The sequence below is a fragment of the Salvia miltiorrhiza genome, chromosome 1 (genome assembly GCF_028751815.1).
Source record: "Salvia miltiorrhiza cultivar Shanhuang (shh) chromosome 1, IMPLAD_Smil_shh, whole genome shotgun sequence".
Classification (NCBI taxonomy): Eukaryota; Viridiplantae; Streptophyta; class Magnoliopsida; order Lamiales; family Lamiaceae; genus Salvia; species Salvia miltiorrhiza.
In genome coordinates this window covers 74,887,040-74,913,147 of record NC_080387.1, presented here as the reverse complement: position 1 = coordinate 74,913,147, position 26,108 = coordinate 74,887,040, and the positions used below count along the sequence as shown (strand labels likewise).

The 26,108-nt window shown below is 37.6% G+C and overlaps 5 protein-coding genes across 5 annotated transcripts; 3 read left to right on the top strand and 2 right to left on the bottom strand.

Moving 5' to 3' along the window:
• The first annotated feature begins 160 nt into the window (after positions 1 to 160).
• LOC131013252 (probable E3 ubiquitin-protein ligase ARI10) lies at positions 161 to 3,600 on the top strand. Its single transcript, XM_057941323.1, has 3 exons — positions 161 to 1,026; positions 1,543 to 2,511; positions 3,354 to 3,600. The coding sequence occupies exons 1-3, from the start codon at positions 161 to 163 to the stop codon at positions 3,598 to 3,600; spliced, it is 2,082 nt and encodes a 693-aa protein (XP_057797306.1).
• Positions 3,601 to 3,903: 303 nt separating this feature from the next.
• LOC131006192 (uncharacterized) lies at positions 3,904 to 4,705 on the bottom strand. The gene has a single exon (XM_057933373.1). It carries the CDS (start codon positions 4,663 to 4,665, stop codon positions 4,111 to 4,113), a length of 555 nt encoding a protein of 184 aa, XP_057789356.1. The 5' UTR covers positions 4,666 to 4,705; the 3' UTR covers positions 3,904 to 4,110.
• A 4,924-nt stretch (positions 4,706 to 9,629) lies between these two features.
• Positions 9,630 to 11,565, top strand: LOC131006191 (phosphoglycerate mutase-like protein AT74H). The gene is made up of 2 exons (XM_057933372.1): positions 9,630 to 10,147; positions 11,100 to 11,565. Exons 1-2 carry the CDS (start codon positions 9,664 to 9,666, stop codon positions 11,477 to 11,479), a joined length of 864 nt encoding a protein of 287 aa, XP_057789355.1. The 5' UTR covers positions 9,630 to 9,663; the 3' UTR covers positions 11,480 to 11,565.
• Positions 11,566 to 13,091: 1,526 nt separating this feature from the next.
• Positions 13,092 to 16,214, top strand: LOC131006193 (uncharacterized). The gene is made up of 4 exons (XM_057933374.1): positions 13,092 to 13,340; positions 14,124 to 14,234; positions 15,709 to 15,789; positions 15,883 to 16,214. The coding sequence occupies exons 1-4, from the start codon at positions 13,137 to 13,139 to the stop codon at positions 15,955 to 15,957; spliced, it is 471 nt and encodes a 156-aa protein (XP_057789357.1). The 5' UTR covers positions 13,092 to 13,136; the 3' UTR covers positions 15,958 to 16,214.
• A 297-nt stretch (positions 16,215 to 16,511) lies between these two features.
• LOC131006186 (pleiotropic drug resistance protein 2-like) lies at positions 16,512 to 25,964 on the bottom strand. Its single transcript, XM_057933367.1, has 20 exons — positions 25,494 to 25,964; positions 25,281 to 25,401; positions 24,673 to 24,761; positions 24,482 to 24,566; positions 24,101 to 24,391; positions 23,927 to 24,017; positions 22,366 to 23,266; positions 22,132 to 22,292; positions 21,565 to 21,668; positions 21,321 to 21,486; positions 21,010 to 21,090; positions 20,827 to 20,930; positions 20,414 to 20,746; positions 19,396 to 19,686; positions 19,238 to 19,321; positions 18,808 to 18,941; positions 18,494 to 18,721; positions 18,239 to 18,410; positions 17,687 to 17,941; positions 16,512 to 17,010 (listed from the first exon to the last, which is right to left on the bottom strand). The coding sequence occupies exons 1-20, from the start codon at positions 25,877 to 25,879 to the stop codon at positions 16,741 to 16,743; spliced, it is 4,347 nt and encodes a 1,448-aa protein (XP_057789350.1). The 5' UTR covers positions 25,880 to 25,964; the 3' UTR covers positions 16,512 to 16,740.
• Between the last annotated feature and the right edge of the window lie 144 nt (positions 25,965 to 26,108).

Genomic DNA, 26,108 nt, shown 5'->3' with positions numbered 1-26,108 from the left:
GGACCCACAATTTTGATTAAAATATGAACATAAACTTACCCAAAATAAATAGGACATAGATTGGTGGACGAATCAAAAAGACAAGTAGGCCAACAATTAGTGGACGGAGGGAGTATATATTAACTCCCATAACCTAGTTAACCTAAATTCAAAACTTTCCATGGATTTCGAAGATAATTTCTACCACCAAAGCGGCACCGGCAACGATTGGGCGGAGGAGGCGGCGGAAGGCAATGACCCCGACCACTCCGCCATCACCGGCCGCCAAAAACCCTACAAAATCCTAACAGAAGAAGACATTAAACACCTCCAAGAAAACGACATCTCCACAGTCGCCGGCGTCCTATCCGTCCCCAGAGGCGTCGCCTGCTCCCTCCTCTGCCGCAACTACTGGAACCCCTCCGCCGCCTACGACGAATGGTTCTCCGCCGCCCAAGAGCCCGCCGCGGAGCAAGGATCGACGTCCAAACAGCTCTGCAACATCTGCTTCGAAGAAATCCGCCCCGGAAAAGTGGCCTCCGCCGCCTGCGGCCGCCATCTCTTCTGCGCGCAGTGCTGGAAAATCTACATCGCAACCGCGATCAACGACGGCGCCGCCTGCCTGACCCTCCGCTGCCCGGAGCCCGGCTGCGGAGCCGCCGTGACCTCCGACATGGTTTCAATATTCGCATCGGAAGATGAAATAGAAAAGTACTACCAACATCTCCGGCGAAGCTACGTCGAATCGAGCCGGAGAAGAAAGTGGTGCCCGGCCGCCGGATGCGATAGGGCAATCGAGTTCGACGACGTCGGGGGAGAAAGCGAAGGCGAAAGCTGCTACGTCGTCTGCGACTGCTCCCACGAGTTCTGCTTCCGCTGCGCGGCCGAGCGCCACCGCCCCGTGTCGTGCAAGGCGGTGGCGGCGTGGGCGGAGAAGAACCAATCGGAGGCCGAGAGCACGAAGTGGATCGTCGCCTTCACGAAGCCGTGCCCTAAATGCCACCGCCCGATTCAGAAAAAAAATGGCTGCAACCACATGACTTGCAGGTAGACACAAATATTTTAAAAATTTTGATTTCGAGATTCTTAAAAAATAATATGCATGAAATTTCTTACAAAAAAACCAATAATTTGACGATTTTATAGAAAAAAGGACTGTTTTTGTATGACAATACATAAAACTTGAATTTTTTGTATTGTATGACAATACATAAACTTTCTCACAAAAAACCAATAAATTCTCACATGAATTTATATTTTTGTATGAAAATACATAAACTTTCAATACTTTATGATTTTCAATTTTTTGTATCATTTTTGCTTGAATTTGTGGAGTGTTTTAGCTTGCTTATTCAAACCTTTTAAAGTCATAGATTTTAGCTTGATTTAATTTGACTAAAAATTTGTGTATTTACATGATAATTATTAATATCCTTATTAAAAAAAGTTAAAATAGAATTTTTTGCTTGGTGGGGGCTTAAGCCCCCCTGACCTCTTACTACGTCCGGCCACCATTGCTTGCAGCTATCCGTGCAGGTTCCACTTCTGTTGGATCTGCGGCAGGCCGTGGAGAAACCACAGATGGAACAAGTGTAGAGATGAAGGTGAGAGGAGCTTAAAAATGAAGGCAAGGGATGATGTGAAGAGATACTCCCATTACTACAAGAGGTGGGAATTCAACGACAAATCGGGGAAGGTGGCGATGGCCGATTTGGAGCGGGCGAGGGCGCGGTGCGTGGGGGCGATGGAGTTCGTGGCGGAGGCGTGGGAGCAGATTGTGGAGTGCCGGCGCGTGCTCAAGTGGAGCTACGTGTACGGGTACTATTTGTCGTCGTCGGAGGAGGGGAAGACGAAATCGTTAGAGTACCTGCAGGGGGAGGCGGAGGCGGCGGTCGAGAGGCTGCAGCATTGCGTGGAGAAGGAGATCGAGGGTGAGCGTTGTGGGGAGGAATTTAGGGGGTTTAGGATGAAGCTTATGAATCTGACCTCGGTTACGAGGAAGTATTTTGGGAATTTGGTTGTGGCGTTGGAGAATAATTTGCCTGAAGTTGGGAGCTCGAAGACGATGAAGAAGCGTGGGAGAATCTCCGTTTGTGAGACGTCGAGGAAGCGTAGGTACTCCTCCTCTTCCTCCTCCTTGTCGTCCTCTTCTTCCTCGTCGTCCTCGTCCTCCTCCTCGTCGTCCTCCTCTTCCTCCTCCTTGTCGTCCTCTTCTTCCTCGTCGTCCTCGTCCTCGTCGTCCTCCTCCTCCTCGTCGTCGTCCTCCTCTTCCTCTTCCTCGTCGTCCTCTTCTTCCTCGTCGTCCTCGTCCTCGTCCTCTTCTTCCCCGTCGTCCTCGTCCTCCTCCTCGTCGTCCTCCTCATCCTCCTCCTCGTCCTCGTCTCCTGAGAGGTCGAGGAGGCATATGTATTCCCCGATGAGGCATAGGTACTCCTCCTTCTTCCCTAAGACACCGAAGAGGCGTAGGTACTCCTCCCCCTCCCTTAAGACGACGTTAATGAGGCGCCGTAGGTACTCATCGATCAGGCATAGGTACTCCTCTTCCTCCTCCTCGTCGTCCTCCTCTTCCTCCTCCTCCTCGTCCTCCTCCTCATCTTCCTCTTCCTCGTCGTCCTTCTCTTCCTCCTCCTCCTCGTCCTCCTCCTCGTCGTCCTCCTCCTCTTCCTCCTCGTCCTCGTCCTCCTCCTCTTCCTCCTCGTCGTCCTCCTCCTCCTCCTCCTCATCTCCTGAGAGGTCGAGGAGGCATATGTATTCCCCAATGAGGCATAGGTACTCCTCCCCCTCCTTTAAGACGTTAATGAGGCGCCGTAGGTACTCATCGATCAGGCATAGGTACTCCTCGTCGTCCTCCTCTTCCTCCTCCTCCTCGTCCTCCTCTTCCTCGTCGTCCTCCTCCTCCTCGTCCTCCTCTTCCTCCTCTTCCTCCTCCTCCTCGTCCTCCTCTTCCTCCTCCTCCTCCTCCTCGTCCTCCTCCTCATCTTCCTCTTCCTCGTCGTCCTCCTCCTCTTCCTCCTCGCCGTCCTCCTCCTCCTCCTCCTCATCTCCTGAGAGGTCGAGGAGGCATATGTATTCCCCAATGAGGCATAGGTACTCCTCCCCCTCCTTTAAGACGTTAATGAGGCGCCGTAGGTACTCATCGATCAGGCATAGGTACTCCTCCTCGTCGTCCTCCTCTTCTTCCTCCTCCTCCTCCTCCTCCTCGTCCTCCTCTTCCTCGTCGTCCTCCTCCTCCTCATCGTCCTCCTCCTCATCTCCTGAGAGGTCGAGGAGGCATAGGTATTCCCCGATGAGGCATAGGTACCCCTCCTCCCCTGAGATGTCGAAGAGTCGTAGTACTCCTTCCCCTCCCTTAAGACGATAATGAGACGCCATAGGTACTCGTCGATGAGGCATAGGTACTCCTCCTTCTCCTCATCTCCTGAGAGGTCGAGTAGGCGCCATAGGTATTCCTCCTCCTCATCCCCTGAGAGGTCGAGGAGGCATAGCTATTCCCCGATGAGGCATAGGTACTCCTCCTTCTTCCCTAAGACACCGAAGAGGCATGGGTACTCCTCCCCCTCTCCCCGAGGAGGCATAGATATTCCTCCCTCCCCTAAGATGCCGAGGAGGCATAGGTTCTAGGGTTTCTTATTATATTAGGTATTAGGGTTTCTTATTATATTAGTGGTAAAATATTTTGTTTCATGTTGCACAAGGATTTAATAGAAGATTTGGCTTTGCAGCCTTATAATCGTTTTATCTTCTTATTGGTTTTGTGTCATTTGTCTCAGAACATTATTTGGAAATTATGAGAATGTGGTAATCTTAATTATCGTTCTAGTTTCTTGTTGGTTTTGTGTAATTTGTCGCGACCTTTAATATTTCTGTTTATTCAGTAACAAAAATCACATAAGGTAGGGTATAATAGTAACAATAGAAATTCAATTGAAATAAAAATTAAATAGTTTTATTTATATGCACTTTCTGGCTTACAAGTTTTCCATGGAAATACAATTGAAAATAAAATAAAATAAAAATAGTTACACTATATGCACTTTCTGGTAATTAATTTACAAGTTTCCAATTACAGCACCAAACTTATTGGTTTTTTTTTTAAAAAAAGGAATATTAATTACAAAGAATGCCATAAAATTATTTTGAATCATTCGCAGCTTGAGCACCTTGTTCATCACCTTCAGCCACAATCACATTTGGTGTTCTAATCTTAAACCTCTCAGCTCTTAACTCATTAATCTCTTCTGCATCTAACCCTCTTTGTCTGATGGCCCTCATGCTCGTGCTCCTCTTCATGCTCCCACTCTTGCTCATCTGCTTCTTCTTCGTCTTCAACGCGTGCCCGATCTTCTTGAACACCTCCTCGTGATCTCCGTGGAAGATCTTGTCGAAGAACTCACGCCGTTCAACATAGATCTCCCCGAACATCTCTAGCATGCCCAGAAGCCTCGGGTCGACCCTCTTGCCCGAGTTCCATCTGATCATGTGGGACGTTTTCGGGTGATGTTGTTTGCTTGAAAAATCAAAGTCGGGGCAGAAAGATGAAGGGTATCCATTGATGTTTGATGGCTCCAAATTATATGGAGGTAGATAATTGTTATAACCTGCGTAGCTATCCATGGGATTTTTGTTTAAGAAATTTGATGAAGATGTTCTCTTGAAAATGTTTGCTTGGGGAGAAATAATATGCATGCTTGGTTTTGATTGTTTTTTGAGTATGTTGAAGTAGGGATTCAATGAGAAAAAATAGATGTATTTATACATGTATTGGCGTGTGTGTGTGTGTGTTTTGGAACGTAGACAGCAAGTTTTATGCATTAACTTAGTTTGACGAAATCAAATAAATAAGTAGACATAGTCATTGCTATAAGCTGTATATATAGAAAACGTGGCGATGACTCACTTGGATTATAAAAGTCAACATTTTCTTTTCTAGATTGCATGATGTGTATAAATGTCTACTACTTATTTTATTTGGGGATTAAGCTATAAGTCTAGTAATAATGTTAAAAATTATTTGTTGATTTTAAGAGTGTATTTTTGGTGCATTATAGGTATCTCATATTTTCTTTGATCGGATGAGTTTTCAATCACATGATTATTTGTCATTCTTGATGGCCATTCTGCACTTCTATTCAAATTTACCAATTGAAGTTTGAGGGCGGCTATAGTGAAATAAGATTAAACGATATATAATTAATTAATCATAAGAAATAGTTAAGAACCTATTTTTTTGTTATTAGGATATTTTGGAATTTCTATACTACTGCCGTTTAATTTTATTAATTTGTTCATATGAATGGTTATCATTAGTCTTGACTCTTAGATTATATTACGAAGAGAGAAAAATTAAAAAGAAAGAAAAGAGTGAAGAGAGAGAACGAAATAGATAGAGAGATGAGTTAAATTGTAATTCCCCCGTCCACAAAAATATGACCTAAAAGAGGGTGGCACGAGTTGCAAGAAAATTGTGTTGTTTATTTAGTGAGTGAAGAAAGGGGCACATAAGTAAATAAAAAAAAAAGTTTATTAAGTTAGTGAGTGGAGAAAAAGACCCACAAGTTAGTCAAATCATTACTGAAAATAGGTTAGGAAACGTATATTTTGAGGGTAAATTGAAAGATGATAAAAATATATAATATGAAAAAATGTTATCACTCCTATAACTTTTGATAATATTATCAGAGTGAAAAGTTGAGGAAATGAGCCGCCAAGAAAAAAATTTCATTTTTGCTCTAAGAAAAATTTCAAATTAAAAAAACATGTGAAAAGAATGGGAAAAAAAAATATGTATTCCACCCTTTTTCATCCATCAAAACGGCTTAATTTAAAAACTAGCAAATTTATTAATATTCCAAGAATTACTTATAACCTACAAAAATTTACACAGTCGATGTGGGACAGCTCACAAATATTTTTCTTTTCAAATAGGACCATACACGCACACGCAATTGTATCCATCTTAATTAATAATTAGTTCTGTTTTAGAAGAATAAATTGTTGCATCATCAATTAATCATGCTTCTTTTAAGCAAGCAAATGAGATAATTGAACCCTAAAATTAGTGAATGGATTCTGACATGTCGATATTTCTTAGATTTGTGCTTAGCCTTAATTAAGGAAGGATATTAATTATACATATATTTGCTTTGCTTTCACGCTATTATTTGTTGGTTTATAGGGGATTAGGATTATATATGTTGTGCTTTATCTTAACACGTATTATTCTTCACAAGTTAGGTGAGATCAAAATTATGCACAATTTTCTTTTTCAACGATTAAATGGTCCTAATTAAATGCTATTCAAACATGAAAACTAGTTATGGCCATAAGTTTTTTTTTAAAAATATTTTCTGATAAAGTATATTAAAATGCAAAATCACTATATTTCATCGTCTAGAAATAATAGAGAAAGGAGAGAAAAAAAGAAGAAGAAATCCTTTGGCCATCAATGATCATTGATAAATCATAATTCACGTTAAACACGTGCTGTAATCTTCCTTGATAAGGAAAATGCAACCTTATTTTTTAAAATATTTTTTGTATTCGAACATTGAATTTAGGGATATTTTTGCTAGTTCGCAATAGTTTAGTTATTAAATAATCAATAATTTGAATATTAAATTATACTCCCTCCATCCCACGAATTTTGAGTTACTTTCCTTTTTCGGCCGTCCTACGAATCTTGAGTTATTTCCTTATATGGCAAAAAAAAATTCATTTATTCATCTTTTCACTTTTCACCTACCACACTTAACACACTAATTTTTTTAAAATTCTCGTGCCGAAAATAATTGCCTCAAGATTCGCGGCGGGACGGAGGGAGTATTAATTTATGTAATAATACAAACAAATAATAATCCTTGTGGGCCTTAAGCCTATCATGGGAACTGAACAAAAAGCCCTTTTTTAGGCCCAACTCTAGGGACCACACTCTTTTTCACATTTGTATTTGTGTGATGGCTTCAATTAGGGGTGGCTTCAATTAGGGGTGGGCAGATAGGGTTCGGGTATAGGGTATCCGATTATTCGACCTGAAAAAATCGGGTATCGGGTACCCTAGCCTATACTCGAAAAATGTGTTCGGGTATTTAGGGTGCTAAAAAAAATCGGGTATACTTGAAATATCCTTTTTTTAATTAATAATTATAAATTATTTAATTAAATTTAATTTAAAAATCTGTAAAATTTTGAATTGAAATTCAAATTTTCAAAATTTTTTAAAAGAAAATAATACGCGATCAAGCCAAATCGGGTACCCTAAAACCCGAATACCCGATTTTTACAGTTTAACTTGAAAGATGCAATTTTGACCGGGTAATTTAGGGTACCCGAATACCTTAGTCGGGTATTAGGGTACCCGATTTTTTTTTGGGTTCGGGGTTGGGTATAGGGTTTTGGTTTTATTCAAGATCGAGTACCCGATTTTTTCGGGTGGGGTACCCGATCCCGACCCGATTCCCAGCCCTAGCTTCAATAAAGCAATAATTTATACATAATTTTTATTATTATTCGTCATTATTATTTTGATTATGCATAATTTTTAAGTAACAAAAAAATAAATTGTACGGTGGAATGCTAAAAAAAAAAATTTGACTCGAAAACTACGACCTCCGAAAGCCGTACAAGTTTAGTCTTCCAATGGAAATTCTTGCCTACTTATTTGTGTATTATATGACGAAGTCATAGTCAACATTCAATTGTGATATATACAAATCAATAGCTTTATTCGCGAGTGCGAGAAATCGCCTCAAAATTTCACATTAATTTCGTCGAAACTTTGAGAGAGAGAGAGAGAGAGAGAGAGAGAGAGAGAGAGAGAATTTCACATTAATTTCGTCGAAACTTTGTGTCCTAAGTGGAAACCGTACGATATAATCCGGTCCTAATCCCTAATTTACGTTGGTCATGAATTCTAGACTAGACTTTATATTTTATTAACATTGTGTGTTTTATCTTTTTATTTTATAACTATGGGTAAAAAAATAGACTACTATTTTTGTTTACCCATAGTTCTACGATTTTTTAGGACAGTAACTTAGGCTGATTTGGAAATTAGAATCAAAACTTTCGGACTTGTAAAAATAGGATACTAATTTTTTTTAGAGTAAAATAGGATACTAATTAATAAGTGTTGCACCCGTAGGATATTTCTCGGCCAACTATCGGTCGAGAAATGTCCTAGTTTTACGACGTTTATTAATTAGTTTCCTATTTTACTCTAAAAAAAATTAGTGTCCTATTTTTACAAGTCCGAAAGTTTGTGTCCTAATTTTCAAATCAACATAAGTTATTGTCCTAAAAAATCATCTGACTCAGTTAAGTATGCTAGTTGTCCACTTGTCCTATATATTACGCTTCATTAATTAATTGATACACCCTAAATGAGACGATAAGTTTGATTTGCAATAGATAATTATTACTGGAATGTAGTTTGAATAAGAAAATAGTAGTATATATTAACTCGTAAAGATTGACTTAGTAATCTTATAGAAGAAAATAGAAGTACATTTTTATACATATAGTCAACATAGTTTTTTGTTTGTATGTACTCAATTCTATTTCTATTAATTAGTAGTATAATATTAGTACCCACTCGTATTCGAAGTTTCATTTCAGAGTTGAATTATTCCAATAATTTTGTAATGAGAGCATAAATCATTTGCTGAATTTCAAATTATTCAAACGCGGTTCAGAGTTCTGCATGAGAAAAGTCGAGAGACTAGTTTTTTTTTATTCAAGAAACAAAACTTAGCTAGTAGACTTATATATTACTCGCATTTTCTTTGGAGATGACAAATGTGCCAGATATTATTGTAAATATGAATGTATAATATTACTCTATTCGTTTATTTGAGTGGATATTTAACTCAAAAATTACAATTCTAATTTTTTTTGGTTGGAAAAAAATATATAATTATTGGGTCCAATAAAAATTGTGTCTCACCGTGTCCAGCCACTATTAATTTCACCATTTAATAACTATTTATTACAAAAAAATTACTATTATGTAATTAACAATATTTAATATTTATTAGCAAAAAATTTAATACCCCTAAGTTTAGATTACTTAATTAACCATAATAATCCATTATTAATTCAAAAATTAAAAAAAATTGAGAAAAGTTATAAACTCTAATTGAATTTGTGAATTTTAGTTAATTATCATAATATTATGTTAAAATATACATTACAATTAAAGAAAAAATGATTAAAACTTATAACAAATTATAAATAGGATACATATACGTACAGTGAGACATTAAAAGTGGGAAAGAAGATCTCATGTACGATGGGTGTGCATAAATGAAATAAATTATGTTTAGTTCAAAAAAAAAAAAAACTCTTTTCGTCACACCTCATTTGAGACAAATTCATTTTTGAGTCGTCCCATCTATTTTGAGATCGTGTTCAAAAATTTTATCTCAAAAGACAGGACGGAAGGAGTATTTGTTGCAAAATATTGGGTAAAGTGCTGAGGAATATGATACCTTGATTATTTTGTACCAAACATTCAATTCAAAGTCTTCAATGCACCGTAAAACAAGCCTTCGTTTCCTCCTTTTTCTTGAACAAAAAGATTCAACTACAAGACAAAACTCCAACTACTATAAAAACATACACCACACACACTCATCCAAATTACCGACACAAAAACCTGATCATTCACCAAAACCCTACACACAAAAAATGTCTACTACCGGAAACCTCAACACCTTCTCCGACCACCACCACCGCCACCGCCACCTCCCGCGGCGCATCATTCTGGTGCGCCACGGCGAGAGCGAGGTGAACGAGGACGAGGCGGTCCTCGAGTACGTCCCCAACTACAAGATCAAGCTGATCAAGAAGGGCATCGGCCAAGCCCAGGCGGCGGGCCGGGAAATCAAGGAGATCGTCTCGGACAACGAGGGGTGGAAGGCGCTGTTCTACGTCTCGCCGTCGAGTAGGACGAGGGAGACCATGGAGGAGATCATCTGCCGGGGTGGAACCTTCGAGAAGGATCGGATCGTGGGAGTTCGAGAAGAGTGCAGATTGAGGGAGCAGCATTTTGGGAATTTTCAAGATGTGGAGGAGAGGAGGAAGATCAAGAGGAGCAGGAATAGGTATGGAAAGTTCTTCTACAGAGTTCCTAATGGTGAATCCAGTGCCGATGTCTACGATAGGGTTTCTAGTAAGTTCTTCGACACACGAGATCTTCTATTTTAAAACGTCATATATGTCCAAAAAAGCGCTCATACATGACACTTTTTTATAAAAAAAAAACGTCATATATGCCAAAAAAGCGCTCATATAGTCATATATGACGTTTTTTTTATGAAAAGTGTCGTGTATGCAGTGATATGTATACTTATTTTTCTAGTAGTGTCTGTTCTATGTGATACTGACGTTTTCGCAATAGAAGGCTCTTATTAGGCCTGATGCTATGAAATTGAGATTGAAGAAAAGAAATGGAAAATTGAAAATGAGAGATACAATGAGATATTAATATGGTTAGTTAGGATTCTAGAGATAGTTATGCTTTTATTTATTTTATCTAACTAATGTTATAGTAATTAAGTTATTCGGCACACGAGATCTTCTATTTTAAATTGTGTTTTATTTATTATGTGTGATACTGACATTTTCGTAAAAGAATGCTCTTATCTTAGGTCACATGTTAAACTAAAACATACAAAATTGAGATTAATTGAAGAAGAAAAGATGAAAAAAAAAATTGAAAATTTGAAAATAAGTGAGAATTTGAATGAGATACTATAAGTATGATACGTTGGATCTGATCAAGTGTATAGAACAATTAATGCATTATTATATAATATAGTCATGCATCTTTTGATAATGCATTATATATATCAATAATTAATTTGTTTTCGAGTTAATATATTATGCACTTTTGACATTAATTTGTATCAACATTATGGATTTTTATATTTAATAACATATGCAATGTTAAAGGGGTTTATAATGGTATACCTAAATTAGTTACAAATTTCTTATATATATCAACTTTGTATAGTTTCCTCATTAACCTTGGATCAATTCAATTGCTATCTAGATTATTTTGCACTGTCGTTACAACTCAATAAAATTATAGTGTCCTAATTAAACCTAACCACAATTTTCAGCTTTTCTTGAAGGGCTATGGAGGGACATGGAATCCAACAAGTTTAGCAATGAAATGAATTTGATAGTAGTCTCCCATGGACTCACTATTCTTCTATTTCTGATGAAATGGTTCAATTGGACTGTTGATCAGTTTGAGGGCCTAACTAATCCGACTAACTGCGAATACCGAGTCCTAGAGCTCGGCCCCGATGGCGAATACAGCCTCGCTCTGCACCACCAGCTAGATCAGCTCAAGAAATGGGGATTATCTAACGAGATGATCGAGGATCAAATTATTCGAGCTCGAGGTCTTGATCACAAGTGTCTCGTGGGGCCCACAGACGATTCAGCATCGGACGACAGCCTTGGAGATTATTCCGACGAGAAGTTGATGAATTGATAAGTCTAGTACTAAAAGTACTAGCTAGGGTTTGGTCTACTAATTTGATATTGGTATGATTTAATAATAATTGTTGTTAATTGATGTAATTGTTAATTTTATTTGTTCATTTTTTTGGTTTAATTATTGGCGGGGTGTCGTTAACATTATTTTGTTGGTCTGAATTCTTGTTATGTATTATTCTGTTATCAGTGATGAAAATAAGTTTGTTCAAATTTTGAGTTTGGTTACAATTATTACTTACCATGTGCCTTACTCTCTGTCTATATCGACTTGATAATGATCACGTTAATTTCCAATATATTATATAAGTTTGAATTACTCTCTCTCCTTCTAAGTTCTTTTAAAGGATGTTGAGCCTAATTTTAATAAGAACATTGTATTTTAATCATATTAATTAAGTTAATTAATTAACCAATCTAAGACAAATATTTACACACATAGCTAGTACTAATTAAATTAAACCATATACTCCCTTCGTCCCGCCCAAGATGCTACATATTCCTTTTTGAGCCGTCCCAACGAAGATGCTACATTTCTATATTTGGCAAAAATAAGGAATTTTAAACACTTAATTAACACTAATTAAGTATTTCCTTATTACATTCTCTCTCCTACTTTATCACTTTATTACTTTCTCTTTCTTACTTTATCACTTTATTACTTTTTCTCTCATACTTTATCACTTTATTATTACACACTTAAAACATTAATCTACAACTCCTTAAATTCCGTGCCGAAAAGCAAATGTAGCGTCTTGGTCAGGACGGAGGGAGTATAATTTTTCTTGCATAAATAAAGTTAATTTATTTATTTATTAGGTATCATTCTAAACTTTATTGTAGATTCACTCCCCATCACCCATATTTAATCTTGTTTTTATGCGTGGCTTCTGAGGTAAGGTAATTTAAAAAAAAAAAAAATTTAAAAATGGAATCATTTTGTTTCATAAGATAAGACATGCTCTTCTGACCAATCATAAGTACTGGTTGAGTTTTTCTGAGTAACCACCACTTGAATGTGTCCCGACAACAAACTTGCCCATATTTGAAGCAATATATTAATAAAGTAAAAACATTAATAATCTTTACAACAAACCTCAAATCAAAAAAATACCACAAAATCTCCTATACACGGTACACCTGAGTATACATTGTAATTTCGATAACATGATAGTGTCATTTAGTATTAGTGCCATTTCAATATAGTGTTAGTATCATTTCGAGATAGTGTTATTTAGTCTTAACTAGTGTTAATGTCATTCCAAGATAGTGTTATTGTTAGTGTCATTTAGTGTTAGTGTTAGTGTCATTATATTATATTTCAATCTCGTCATTTACTACAATACATGCTAATTATAATAGAATTGATATACAATCAAAATATACACGTGATGCGTACTAATAAATATATAATTTTGAACATAATACTAAAATTGAACCGAAAACACTAAATCATATGCATGTGCACATAAAAACATACGATTAAATTAAGATGATGACATTTTTTTTTAAAACATAATAGGAAATAATATGATTAAAGTAAAAGCAATAAAGTGGATGAATCATAACGTGCCTAAGAATATTCAAAGGGCTCAATATATATAGGGACCAAGCAACCACAATTTGTTCATATATAGAAATTAAACACTAGGAGAATGATGAGTCTTGCAAGTATGGGGAGCAACGGCCGGCCGTCGACGGACGACGGCGAGGAATGCGAGGCGACGAAGACGGCGATCTCGTCGTATCTAGAGAGAGAAGAAGAGATCGAGAGGAAGAAAATGGAAGTGAGAGAGAGGGTGGAGTCTCAACTCAGCCGCGCCGAGGAGGAAACCAGACGATTAGCGCAAGTTTGGGAAGTAAGCATAATACATTGTTTTGATACAAATAAATAAAATATTGAATAATGGTATTACAAAACAAAATATTTAGGGGTTTTGGTAAATAAAATCACGAACTATTTTGAATTTGCAATTTTAATGTGACTTTTGAAGTGTGGCAAATTAAATCACCACCTTTTCAATTTTTGCAATTTCGTCTCTCCCAATTTTTTTTTCGGTCACTACAGTATTGAATTGGAGCTTACATTGATTAGTAAAGATGACCTCGTTTTTGTGTGGCTTAAACAACGTCGTTTCGTACAGTTTCAATATTATTTTTTTCCAAATTTGAAAGGGATTGTATCTTGTATTTACACCATAATTTTCAATTTTCAACAATTTTATAGAAAACAACGTAGTAATATGAATATTACATGGCAAACTAATCCACGTAAGCTCCAATCAATCCGACGATCGAAAAAAATTGGAGGGACTAAATTGCAAAAATTGAAAAGATGATGATTTAATTTGCCACTTCAAAAATCACGTCAAAATTGCAAATTCGAAATAGTTCATGATTTTATTTGCTAGAATCCCAAATATTTATAATAACTATTAGCAAATACTTGTGCATGCACTCAAAAGAAAATAGCTATAAAAAAAAAGAAAAAAAAACCCAAGAAGTTAGCTAATTAATTTTAATTTATGTTTTATATATGGTGGATTTTCATCTACAAATTTCATAGCTATTACTTAAAAGTTATGAAAATGGAGCTGAATATGATATTTAAATAAATTTTTGAGAATTAATTAATGTAATAGGAATTGGAAGTGCTGACTGATCCAATGAGAAAGGAAGTTGGAGCTGTGCGTAAGAAAATTGACTTGGCCAATCGCGACCTTAAATCTCTCGCCCAAATCTGCCACAAGAAAGTAACATCTCTCTCTCTCTCATGATTTTTATAAAGTGTTGACTCTTAAATATACCCATTTTTAATAAGGTATAAATAAAAAAAAAATACTCACTTTGACAAAAATTTCTAGCATTTATCCATTTTAAATTGTTTGATGGAATAATGTATTATTTCCACCAGCCAATTATCTGATGAGATAATTCAATTTTATATAATCAACAATAGCGGCTGACAAAAAGTGATTTTCAGCCATTTATAAATTATTGCATGCAAAATCGAGAGAAAGACTATAGCTTTTTTTTTTTTTTTTTAATGAGAGAAAGACTATAGTGAAGATTTGTAAATTAAAACTCACTAATGGGCCAAGTCCGCACAAGCCCAATTTTATGTATCCGTGGGCCTTGGCCCTTCAACAGTAGACGACATATTGAACATCATTAAAAGTATTTATTTGAGAAGGGTAATTTTATACACAGCCCCCATATTACTCATTATAGCCCCCTATTTATAAAAATAATAAGATATTAATGTAATTACCATCTCACCCTTATAGATTCATTTAAAAATTCTAATAAAATAAAGATTAAAAATTATAACCTCCCATTTTTCGTTCTCTTCCTCTCTCTCTCAAAAAGTATAGCCTCCGATCTCTCTCTCTCTCTCTATTTCTTTTTTCTTCACTGCACATAGATAGATTGCCTGGCGTGGTGAGCAATCCGGCGAAGGAGCTTATTTAATTCCTTAGCTTGAGCACAAATCCCAATTTTTTATTTATTTAAATTTACTATCAACATGTTTCCCCATCGCCTCCACGCAATAGCTTTCGTTAACCAGCAACGGCACATCGTCTGCTGGCGGCCACTGCCTCCGCCAAAGAGAAGATGTCATTCACTGTGAAATTGGAGAAATCCGACGCCTCATAGAAGGTTTAGATGGTGAAGGCTTTTACAGAATTTTTGTGGAAAAACAACAGCCTTTTGAAAACACAAGGAGGTTAATAATTTGGTGGGGAAAGGGAGAAGCAATCGCGAGAATTTGTTTGAAGAATGGAAAAACAGAAGCTTTTTGAAAAGGGATGCAGAAGCTAATTAAAGCCGCTGGCAAGTGGAGAAGACAATATGAAATAATTTGTGAAATTCTATTCAGTTTTTTTTTTTTGTCATTCTACTCAATTAATTTGAAGTTTTGAAAAAGACGATTATATTTGTTAATTTAAATGGGGGCTATATTTTCGTTCTATTAAGTTAATTTGAAGATTTGAAGAAGACGATTATATTGGAGTAATTTAAATGGGGGCTGTAGGGTAATATAGTATAATTATAATTATTTTAATTATTTATATAAATAAGAGGCTATAGTGATAAAATTGGGGGCTGTGTTTAAAATTACCCATTTGAGAATTAGACCAAAATTAAGAATAGTGTTATGGTTAGTTTTCTTGGTATATATAATATGAAATTTTTGCATTTGTGCATCTTGAAAATTTGGCACAGGAGAAAGAATACAAAGAAGCAATGGAGACTTTCCAAGAAAAAAACAATGAAAAAGCTCAATTGACCAATACCCTTGTGGAGGTAAATTTCTATGTTTAATTCAAAGTTACTAGCAATATATAAATTCTATCAATGATATATATATATCAATAATTTCTCACATATATCATGCAGTTGGTGAGTGAAAGTGAGAAATTCAGATTGAGGAAGTTGGAAGAACTCAGCAAGATTGTTAACTCAAACACTTGAAATCAGACTTTTGAATGTAAATGATCAATGCAAAGTTTGTGACGCCTTTTCCTTTTTTAAATGTAAATCAAAGTTTGACTATTTTTCTTTTTTCTTTACTTCTTTTATTAACTTCAATTTCTTTTTTTTTTCCTTTTTTTTTGGTCTTTTCAAAGTGTTGTGTAATGCAAGTGATTTGTACTGCTAGGAATTTGCCGTTCTGATTTTTTGTACTTCAATCTAGTTAATAGAATAATAAAATCGTGAATTTATGATAAGAATTTATCATGAACTAATTGTGGCATGTGACTCTTGAGGTGGGATTTTATAATTAATTACTCTAATTCTTGGTATATATTTGTGGAATATAGAGATGTACTCCCTCCGTCCCACGAATCTTGACACGTTTTCCTTTTTGGGCCGTCTCACGAATCTTGACACATTTCCAAATAAGGTAATAATTATTACATTTTCTCTCCTACTTTATCACCTTTATTACCTTCACTCTCATACTTTATCACTTTTATTACATTCTCTCTCCTATTTTATCACTTTTATACTTTATTAATTACACACTTAAAACATTAATCTATAACTCCTTAATTCCAGTGCTGAAACCAAACGTGTCAAGATTCGTGAGACGTAGGGAGTAATAAATGTGGAATTTTGAAACACTTTTATTTCCATTGAAGGCAATCAAAGTGACATTTCATCTTACAATTATTAATTCCTCCATGAAATGCAAACAAACAATAGAATCATATACACAACTAAATCCAATTCATCCTTCTCTTCCAAACTTAGTTATCTCCTTTGGAAATTCAAGACCTTGATGCCATACACGAAGACTGCGAAGAACAGCAGAGCCCATCCAACATGAGCCAAGGCAACATATCCAAGAAAATCGGAGTCATAACCTAGGAAAGCTTTAAGGTAGTCCTTAATAGGCATGTCGCCATGGTCGGGAACATGAACAAGCTCCATGCTGTCTCCCACCTGCGACGTCACGAGCCCGTAGATCGTCCACGCCACCGGGGAGCCCCAGTAGTACCACCTCCACCACACCGGGATCAACTGAAGGGTTGTGCCATTGTTTGAAAAAATTGACATGAAATTAGTCCAAGAATTAAACAATATAAGGGTTTCCTTTTGGCTTAATTGCAAAACCCTATTTGCAAATTTAATACTCAGAAAAAATAGTCTATTTTTATCATTTGGGGACGTCTACAAAAATTTAACACTACTTTTTGAGTGAGACCCCTTCTCCACTCACAGTACACTCAACCATTTTCATTAAAATCGATCCGTGTCGTTCATTTGCCCCAATTTTCAATTTCAATGGCCAGAATGAGAGCTCAAAGTTTTTTTAGGACAGTAACTTTGGTTGTATTGCAAATGTAGGACAAATTTTTTCGGACTTGCAATTGTAGGACAAATTTTCAAAAATTCGGCATTAGTAGGACAAATTTTTAAAAATTCGGCACAAATAAGACAAATTGAGCTTGGAAAAACAATTTGTCCTGCAATTGCAAGCCTAAAAAACAAAAAAAAAATATCATACATTTACAAAACGGTGAAAGTTACAAGCCTAAAAAAGTTTGGCAAACTGGTTGAAATTTTCAAAAACCAAAAAATTTGGACGTCAAAAGTCTCAGGTACGAGTCTACTATCACGGAACCTTTAAAATTATTCATTCATCAATAAAAAAGAAAAGAAAAGAAAAGAAAAGAAAAGATTGGTGTTTTCTTACCATTCTTGGGATGAGGAAGCCGGAGAAGAGATTCCAGAAGCTGAGGAAGAAAGACATGAGAATTGCAGCAATTTGGTAGCTAGGTGTGAGAGCCACAAGCATCATGCCGTAGAAGGTGAAGTAGACGAAGCACATGAAGACATAGTAGTAGAACCACAAGAACTTGGTTGCTCCCCACTCGAATCCAATCATCGAGTAGAGAAGAAGGCTGTACAAGAATGTCTGCACCGCGATGTAGATCGTCTCCACAGATACCTGCCAAGATTAGAGAATATTCAGACATGAAATCTCAGGTTCAGCCTTTTGTAATGAAAATTCCTAGCTCCGTCACTGACACCACTTGATTGTTCCTCAATGGTGTGTATGCATTTATTAATTGCTTAATATCCCCTTCATTTTCTAACTTCCTATACTTGTTTTTCCTAATCAGTTAAGTAGCTAACTTAGCACATTAACTATTCATCCATCTCTAATAGGATTTGAACAAATAAGTACACTAAATTAATCTAAGCCAAATGTAGAATCCAACCATAACAAATCATGACATTTCACCTGTGCAAATGCATAAGGCAATGCTGAGAACATCCCTGCAGCTCTCTCACGGTAAAACACAGTTCTCTCTATTGCAACAACAGATTGAACTGCAGATGTGTTTGTTCCACCTAGGAACAGCACAGCTGCATACATTGCTCCAAGAAGATTCAGCAGATCCTGCTGTTTATGCCTAGAAAAGCAAAATCCTTGTTTAAGACAAAAAGTCTCATATTCTGATGAAGCATTAATCTTTGAGTATATATGAACTCTTACATTGTGCTTCCTTTGTTCCAGAAGATGACTCCGAAGATGAGGCCGATGACCGTCGTCATGAAGAATCTGATCACGTTGTACTGCGGATTCCTCCAGTAAGACCAGTACTGCTTCCAGAAACACGCGACGAATTGGACTGGGAGAGGCTGTGAGTATTTGGTGGGGAAGAATAGGTCTTGTGATTCTGCTTCTGGATTGCTCAGCTTCTTGATAAGTTCTAGATTCTTCCTGCAGTTGGAAACATAGGATTAGGGTTTTATTAGATCATTTTTTTGTGTTGAAATTAGGGGGGTTAATTAATGGTGTTTTAGTACCTGTTGAGATCAGAGTTGGAGAAGATTTCTGCAAAGTCCATGTCTAGTTGAGATTCAACTGCTGCAGAGCTCACTTCTAGCATCCATGTAGCTGGATTGTAGCCCTCTTTGTTTTGAGGCACTCCCGAAATAGACTAGCAAAGATGACGTGCATTCGAAATTATTTCAATAAATAAATTTTGATGACTCTATTTTTACATTTTTCATTTTTATAGTATAATTTATAATTTTAATATATGTTTTTTGAAAAGTATAATCTCAAAAAACGCGTATTTTTTTTTTTTTTAAATAATTATTACCACATCAAACATAAAGTACACAATTGCCCTTAAATTAAGTATGAAGGATATAATAGGCAGATCAAATTTTGTAAAATACGACTCTTTTATATTAGGTATGGATTTGAGAAGAAAATAGTAATGAAACTAACCTCAAAGTATTCTACTAGAAGTTGGGAGTTGCTGCCTAGAGCTCCTGCATATATGACTTGCCCACCTCTCTTCATTAGAAATAGCTGCATCAAAAGAAAGAAAAAAATGAGAAATAGCCCAAAAATATAAAAGAGAAAATGAGTATGTTTGAAAATACCTCATCAAATGATTCGAAGATGTCTATGCTTGGCTGATGGATTGTGCAGACGACGGTTCTGCCCGTGTCGACCGTGTTCCTCACAGCGCGCATGACAATGGCTGCAGCTCGGGCATCCAAGCCCGAAGTTGGCTCGTCCATGAAAATGATTGATGGATTTGCAACTAGCTCAACTGCAATGGTGAGCCTCTTCCTCTGCTCCGTTGATAAGCCGTCGACTCCCGGGAGCCCGACTAGGGAGTTTCTCAGCGAGTTCAGCTCCACCAAGTCCATCACTTCCTCCACAAACATCTGAAATAGGCTTATGTTCATTACAAGAGAAAAACAAAAAAAAACAAAAGGCTACTTTTGAAGAAAGATAATCGAGGGTGTTTGGCTGAGCTTATAACCTGCTTTAGGGCTTAGGGTTTAAGGAACTTATAAGCTCGTGAAGAGTTTATAAATTGTCAAAATATTTGGATAAGTAAGCTTATGATTAAACTAAAGAGGAAATTGTGAGCTAGAGAGAAAATACAAGTTAGAGAGAAAAAAATTGAACTTGGAAAATATACGATGGAAATAACAAACCATAGTAGAGTAATTTTTGTAAAATGTTGCTTATGAGGTCATGAAAAAAAAAAGTTAAAATTGAGAAACTTAGTTTTTTGGGAGTTTATTTTGCCAAACACTTATTGTAAATAAATATGGCACTTTTCTACAAGAATATGACATTTTTTTTTTCAGGATATATGGCGGTCAAAAAGCATCATGTATGAGAAACGTCATCTATGTTCCACTAACTATCATATATAGTCTCAAACATGATGCTTCAGAAGTGTCATATATGTATATTGCAAGAACCGTCATGTATGAGCGCATCCAGATAGTTTTTTAATGTCATCGAGTCTAGTATATAGATGACACCTCATTTTATAACGCTTCTAAGCCACATCTATTAATTTGTTTTTAGTAGTATTACTTATAAGCTCTCTAAAATAAGCTTAGCCAAACAGACGTGAAGATGGGAGAAAAAACTTGCCTGTCGCTTTGCCTTGTTGACATCTGCCGGGAGACGAAGCCAGGCCGAGTAGAGGAGGGACTCATAGACTGTGACGTGTGGTGAATGGATGTCGTTCTGCTCACAGTATCCGCTCACACGAGCAAACGTCTCTTGATTCTTCGGGTAGCCGGAAACTCGGATGTCCCCTTCAATGTATCCACCGGTTTTCCTCCCAGCCAGCACATCCATCAGCGTGGTCTTCCCGGCACCACTCACTCCCATCAGCGCCGTCAAAACTCCCGGCCTGAAAGCACCACTCACGTCCCTCAGCAGCTGCAGCCGCGTCTCCTCAACCCCTTCGCCTTTCATTTCCTATTAAAATCGACCACTTTCATTCTCTACGCCCTTGAAGTATGATGATGGAGAAAATGGGAAGTATAAGAGCTACTCACTGCAGGCATATCTACGTAGTAATTCACGCGATCAAAGGAAAGCGACAGGGGCTTGAAGGGAAGCACCATTCCGCGTTTGCTGTCTTGTTCTTGAGCATTTCTCCCTGCAAAATCAGTCATTACATGAGAGATTAGGACAAGAATACTACATAGTGAGAAACTAAAAGTAGTTTGTTTTCAAACCTTCATTTGTTTGGTCATTAGTTTTGTTGTTCTTGGTTTCATCCTCCAAGATTGAACCACCAGATTTTGAATCTCCCAATGCTGCATACAGACATAGATGGAGTTATGCAAGATTGCGTTTACTTTGCATGATTGGACATTTTTATCCTCAATCTGACCCTTTTAGTGGGATACAAATCAAGCAAAACTAGCTTAAATGATTGAAATTAATAATCAATAGCTTTGGGATTATTTTTACTATTTTTATCTATCAAGGCTAATCCTTCAAAGTAAACGCTCCATAATAATGAAGCAGAAGCTTCGAATCTTACGTTTTAGGAATGTGAGTGCAGCAACAAAGCAGAGGTTGAAGAAGAGGGAGAATCCAAAGAGTGCAAGAACACAAATCCAATACCAATGTTGCTCTGTAAACATTCCCCTTCCAGCCAAGAGCTCTTCCCCAACAGTTCTTCCAGCAAATCTTTCATCGTCGTTTTTCTAAAAATCGAGTTTTGCAACATAAGAGAGACTCATGAAATGTGATCTACAAAGGTATGTCTGTCAATATTGGCTTACCGCAGACCATCTAGGATCGAGAAATTCTACTATGACGATCGCGTTTTGGCCATACGACATGGGAGAGAGATAGTAAGCCCATCTCATCCATGGTTGAAGATCATCTGCAGCAACAAAAAAATGAGGCAAAAGAGATGAATGGACTAAAAATTTATAGTTTTATGTATGATCTTAATTAAATCTTGTCTCTAAATACACGAACTTTAGTACTTTTCTAGTTTTGCACACGACAAACATTTCTCCAGCAAATGAACCCTGAGGTAGAAGTCAGAACTGTCTACGCGAGATGACATAGCTTGGCATTATGTAAAATTATACAACAGGAACACAAAAATATCCACTTTCATTTAAGACATGTAGACAATTCTGACTTCCACCTCAGCATTCATTCATTGAAAATGTTCATCGCGTGCAAATTCTGAAAAAAATGAAAGTTCGTGTATTTGAAGGCAGGACTTTAAGTTCATGTGCAAAACCAAAAATATGTGAAAGTTTGTGTATTTAGTCGCTATTACCTCAAATTAGTACTATTCAAACTGGTAATATAAAATACTTCAAATTTCTAACCTTTGGCAATGATGAATCCACCAAGCACAAACACCAGCAGCAATGTGAAGGTTCCAAGAGTGTTTGCAACAACCTGAGTTCTCCCAAGCGCAGCTATGAAACGAAAGAGGCCTAATGCCATCTGATGAATTCCCACAAACGCCAAGAACTGCATGAAGAATCTGCATTTTTTTTTTCTTGTTTTAGAAACAATATACACGTGCAAGAAAATATGAAAAATGTCTACATTCTTACCTACTAGCAGAAGGTGCATATCCCACGGTGTAGTACGTGAGGACGATCCAAATCCCGGACTCCAACACCGAGATGGGGAGCCTCAGGAGCCAGATGGGGAGGGCGAAAGCCCAAGCCGGGTAAAACAACGCGTCTCGTTGCTTAAAAAACACGGGGAGCCTAAAAATGGTCATCGCAAGCTCAGCCATCCCATTGAACATGACATTGATGAGGCTGAAGAACAGGGCGCCGTAGAACTTGCCCCCATCGTCTATGTGGCCGTGCTTCATCTGCGTTCTGAAGAACACGGTGAAGGTGAAGAGCGCCATGATCGTGATCTGCGTCGTCTTGAAGATGTAGACAAAGGAATTCCTCTTCATCAGGAGCCACTCCCTTGACAGGCATGCCTTAAACAGGTCCTTGTTGGAGATGCCGTATTTCTCCTTCACCAACGCGGCCGGATGGACTCTGCTCCTGTCGTATGGCACCCGGAGCTCCCCAAGTACGCTCTGCCCGACGTGGGAGGACTCAAAGCGTGAGGCGAAGTCGGAATCTGAGACATATGTGTAAGGCACATTCTTCCTTGACCAGTATTGCTCTTGATCCTTCTTGGAGGTGACTTCTTGTAGGAAATCGGCTACTCCTTTCCTCTCCGGGCAACGGAAGCCTACGCTCTCGAAGAAGCCGAGCACGTGCTCGCGTGGGCCTTGGTACACGACCTGGCCTTCTGAAAGCAGGATTATGTCATCAAAGAGCTCAAATGTTTCAGGGGCAGGTTGGAGGAGGGAGATGATCATGGTTATATCCATGATGTGAACCATTTGCTTCATGTATTTGATGATCTGAAACGTCGTGGAGCTGTCTAAACCGGTGGAGATTTCATCCATCAAGAACACCTTTGCAGGGCCAACCAACATCTCTCCTGCATTAGATATGTGTGAACATCAGCATTCCGTTCAAACGAGGGTGTGTTCTCTTTGGTTGATAAATTTATCATGTCATATTCTGTGAAACAGAATCCTACCCTTTTTCATTACTTCTTTTCACTCCGAGGAGGGATAATATTATGCCTCCACGTTTGGTGTGATAATATTATACCTCTTCGAAGTTCTGTTTTGTAGAAAATGAAGGAAAAGAAAGTAGGAATTTAAAGGGAGAAATTCCTACGATATATATCCAACCAACTTCTCTCTTGCATTATATATGTGTAAACATTAGCATTCCTATTTCACTATGCCGCAAGGCACGTCATCTCGATAAATCAGGAGGTTGAGAGTTTGGGTGAGGGTGTTTAGTGATCTTTAGTGTCCTTTGGAGTTATAGGTTATCAATTGACCGGAGACGGCAATTATGTCTCATAATCTGTTGTTTTAGTCATCTGAGATGAGGCTTAGGCTAATTTCGAGATCACCCTAGATGAATAAGCCATTTCAAGAGTTAATTAATTTAGATTGAAGTCTTCCCTCAAATACTAGATCACTAATTCTCGTGAGATACGACCTTACTCGCCACTAATACAATTGCACCGTACACTTACAGCGTAGTGAAATTAAATAGCGAACAAGTTCTTGTTGTGACATACCAGTCGTCACGCGCTTCTTCTGGCCACCGGAGATGCCTCTCCTCATCTCATCACCAACCATTGTATCAGCACATATATCAATCCCAAGAACCTATCAATCAAATAAAATTTGATCACTTGTTTAAACATCTTATTTGAATTCAATCATTGAGAAAAAAAAAAAAAAAAACTGACCTTAAGCACAGAATCTGTGACCAAACTAGTCCTCTGCCCAGAAACAGCAATGGCTTTCATGAAGGCATCTATCTCAGGATCTGGTTTGATGCCTGCATCCTTCTCCCTTCTAGAAAGTTCTGCTAGGAGCTCGTACCTCGCCCCAACGCCAAAGCAACGGCTCGAGAAGTCCAAGGTCTCCCTCACTGTCATCTCCCCATGGTGAAGATCATGCTGGCTTATGTATGCACAAGTTCTCTGAGGAATGAATTCCCTCAGCTCATGGCCACAGTAGGTGACCTTCCCACTCTCCTGTTCTCAGAAAAATCGAGGCGTGGATCGTTAAAACGGAAACGTATATATAAAGAAGTTTTTTTTCCATAGGGTTGAAGATGTTCATACCCTTAGATCTTGCTCTAGCTTCCCGGCAAGCGCCTTCAGCAACGTCGTCTTGCCAGAGCTCGGAGGGCCTAAAAGAAGTGTCAACCTGAACAAATTAACACAGCACTTGTTATTAATTACATACTAAAATGATGAAAGATGTAACTAATATTTTACATGAAATGATGATTTTAGTGGTTGTGTAGGCATACCTTGATGGCCTCACTATCCCAGAAACATCAGTTAGTATCCTAACTGTCTTCTTTTTAGATGGGAAAAGCCTCAAGAAACCAAGAATTCCCTATTCACAATGAAAAAAAAATTCATTTCTAAGTGATGATTTGCAAGAAAATTATATCATAACAGTCTTATTTTCAGATGGGAAAAGCCTCAAGAAACCAAGATTCAGAAAACAAAAAAAGTACACTAAAAAGGATTCATTTCCAAGTGATAATTTGCAAGAAAATTACTATATTTTAACAGTCTTCTTTTTAGATGGGAAAAGCCTCAAGAAACCAACTATTTACAACATAAAAAAGTACATTAAGAAGACTCATTTCCAAGTGATAATTTGCAAGAAAATTATATTCTAACAGTCTTCTTTTCAGATGGGAAAAGCTTCAAGAAACCAAGAATTCCCTATTCACAACAAAAAAGTACACAAAAAAGTTTAATTTGCAAGAAAAAAGTATATTCTAACAGTCTTCTTTTCAGATGGGAAAAGCCTCAAGAAACCAAGAATTCCCTAAGTACACAAGAAAGATTCATTTCCAAGTGATAATTTGCAAGAAAATTCTTTCACAAGGCTAAAAAACAGTACCTCGACCGCGTTTATAGTCGAGTTGTAAAGAGTGGGAAGAGCTCTGCCTCCAGCAAATGCATCTCCTTCAACAGACAAATGCTCAAATCTGACCTCACATTTTGGCACATTGATCCCAACCCTATTCAAGAAATGAACATAAACAACTCCACTTTTTCTCTTCTTCCAAATTTGGCAAAATAAAAATAAAAAAACACTAAAACAAATTCTTACCTATCGATTCTCTCCCTAAGCCGCAGAAGCAGCCTCTCATTATCTTCTTCCAAAGCCTTCAACATGGTGTCCATGATCTGCTTCTTGTTGTTCACTCCTAAATTATCGAAATCGATTTCTTCATGGATCACATTGCCATTGTCCAACACTTGCTTCAATATCCCTTTCCTCATCCGATCATAGGTAGGGAGCCTCTCAATGGCAGCCCACTTGAGCTCCTCCTCGTCGTCTCGCCTCCCACTTTTCTGGAAGACGTCGCCTCCCTGAGCTCCAAACGCCTCCCGGAAGCTGGCGGAAGCCCAGCTTTTGGTGCTGGCCGAGGCAAAGCTCGCCTTGCGGCTCATGGACCGCGTGATCAGGTCGTCTCGCGCCACTGCTGCCGCCATTTTTGGCCTGCTACAGAGCTCTCTGTAACAGCTAAAAGGATCAAATGAAAGAATCAAAGAATGTTGGCTGAGTTTGAATGCTAGAGTTGGTGTATATATATATAAGAAGTGACAAAAGGAGAGATTGAGATCATTTTCCAAAATTTGGTATAAGGGAATTTGTTACATATCCTATGGTTTGTCAGCAAACGGTAATAACAATGCACAACATGTGTGTTTGAAATATTCA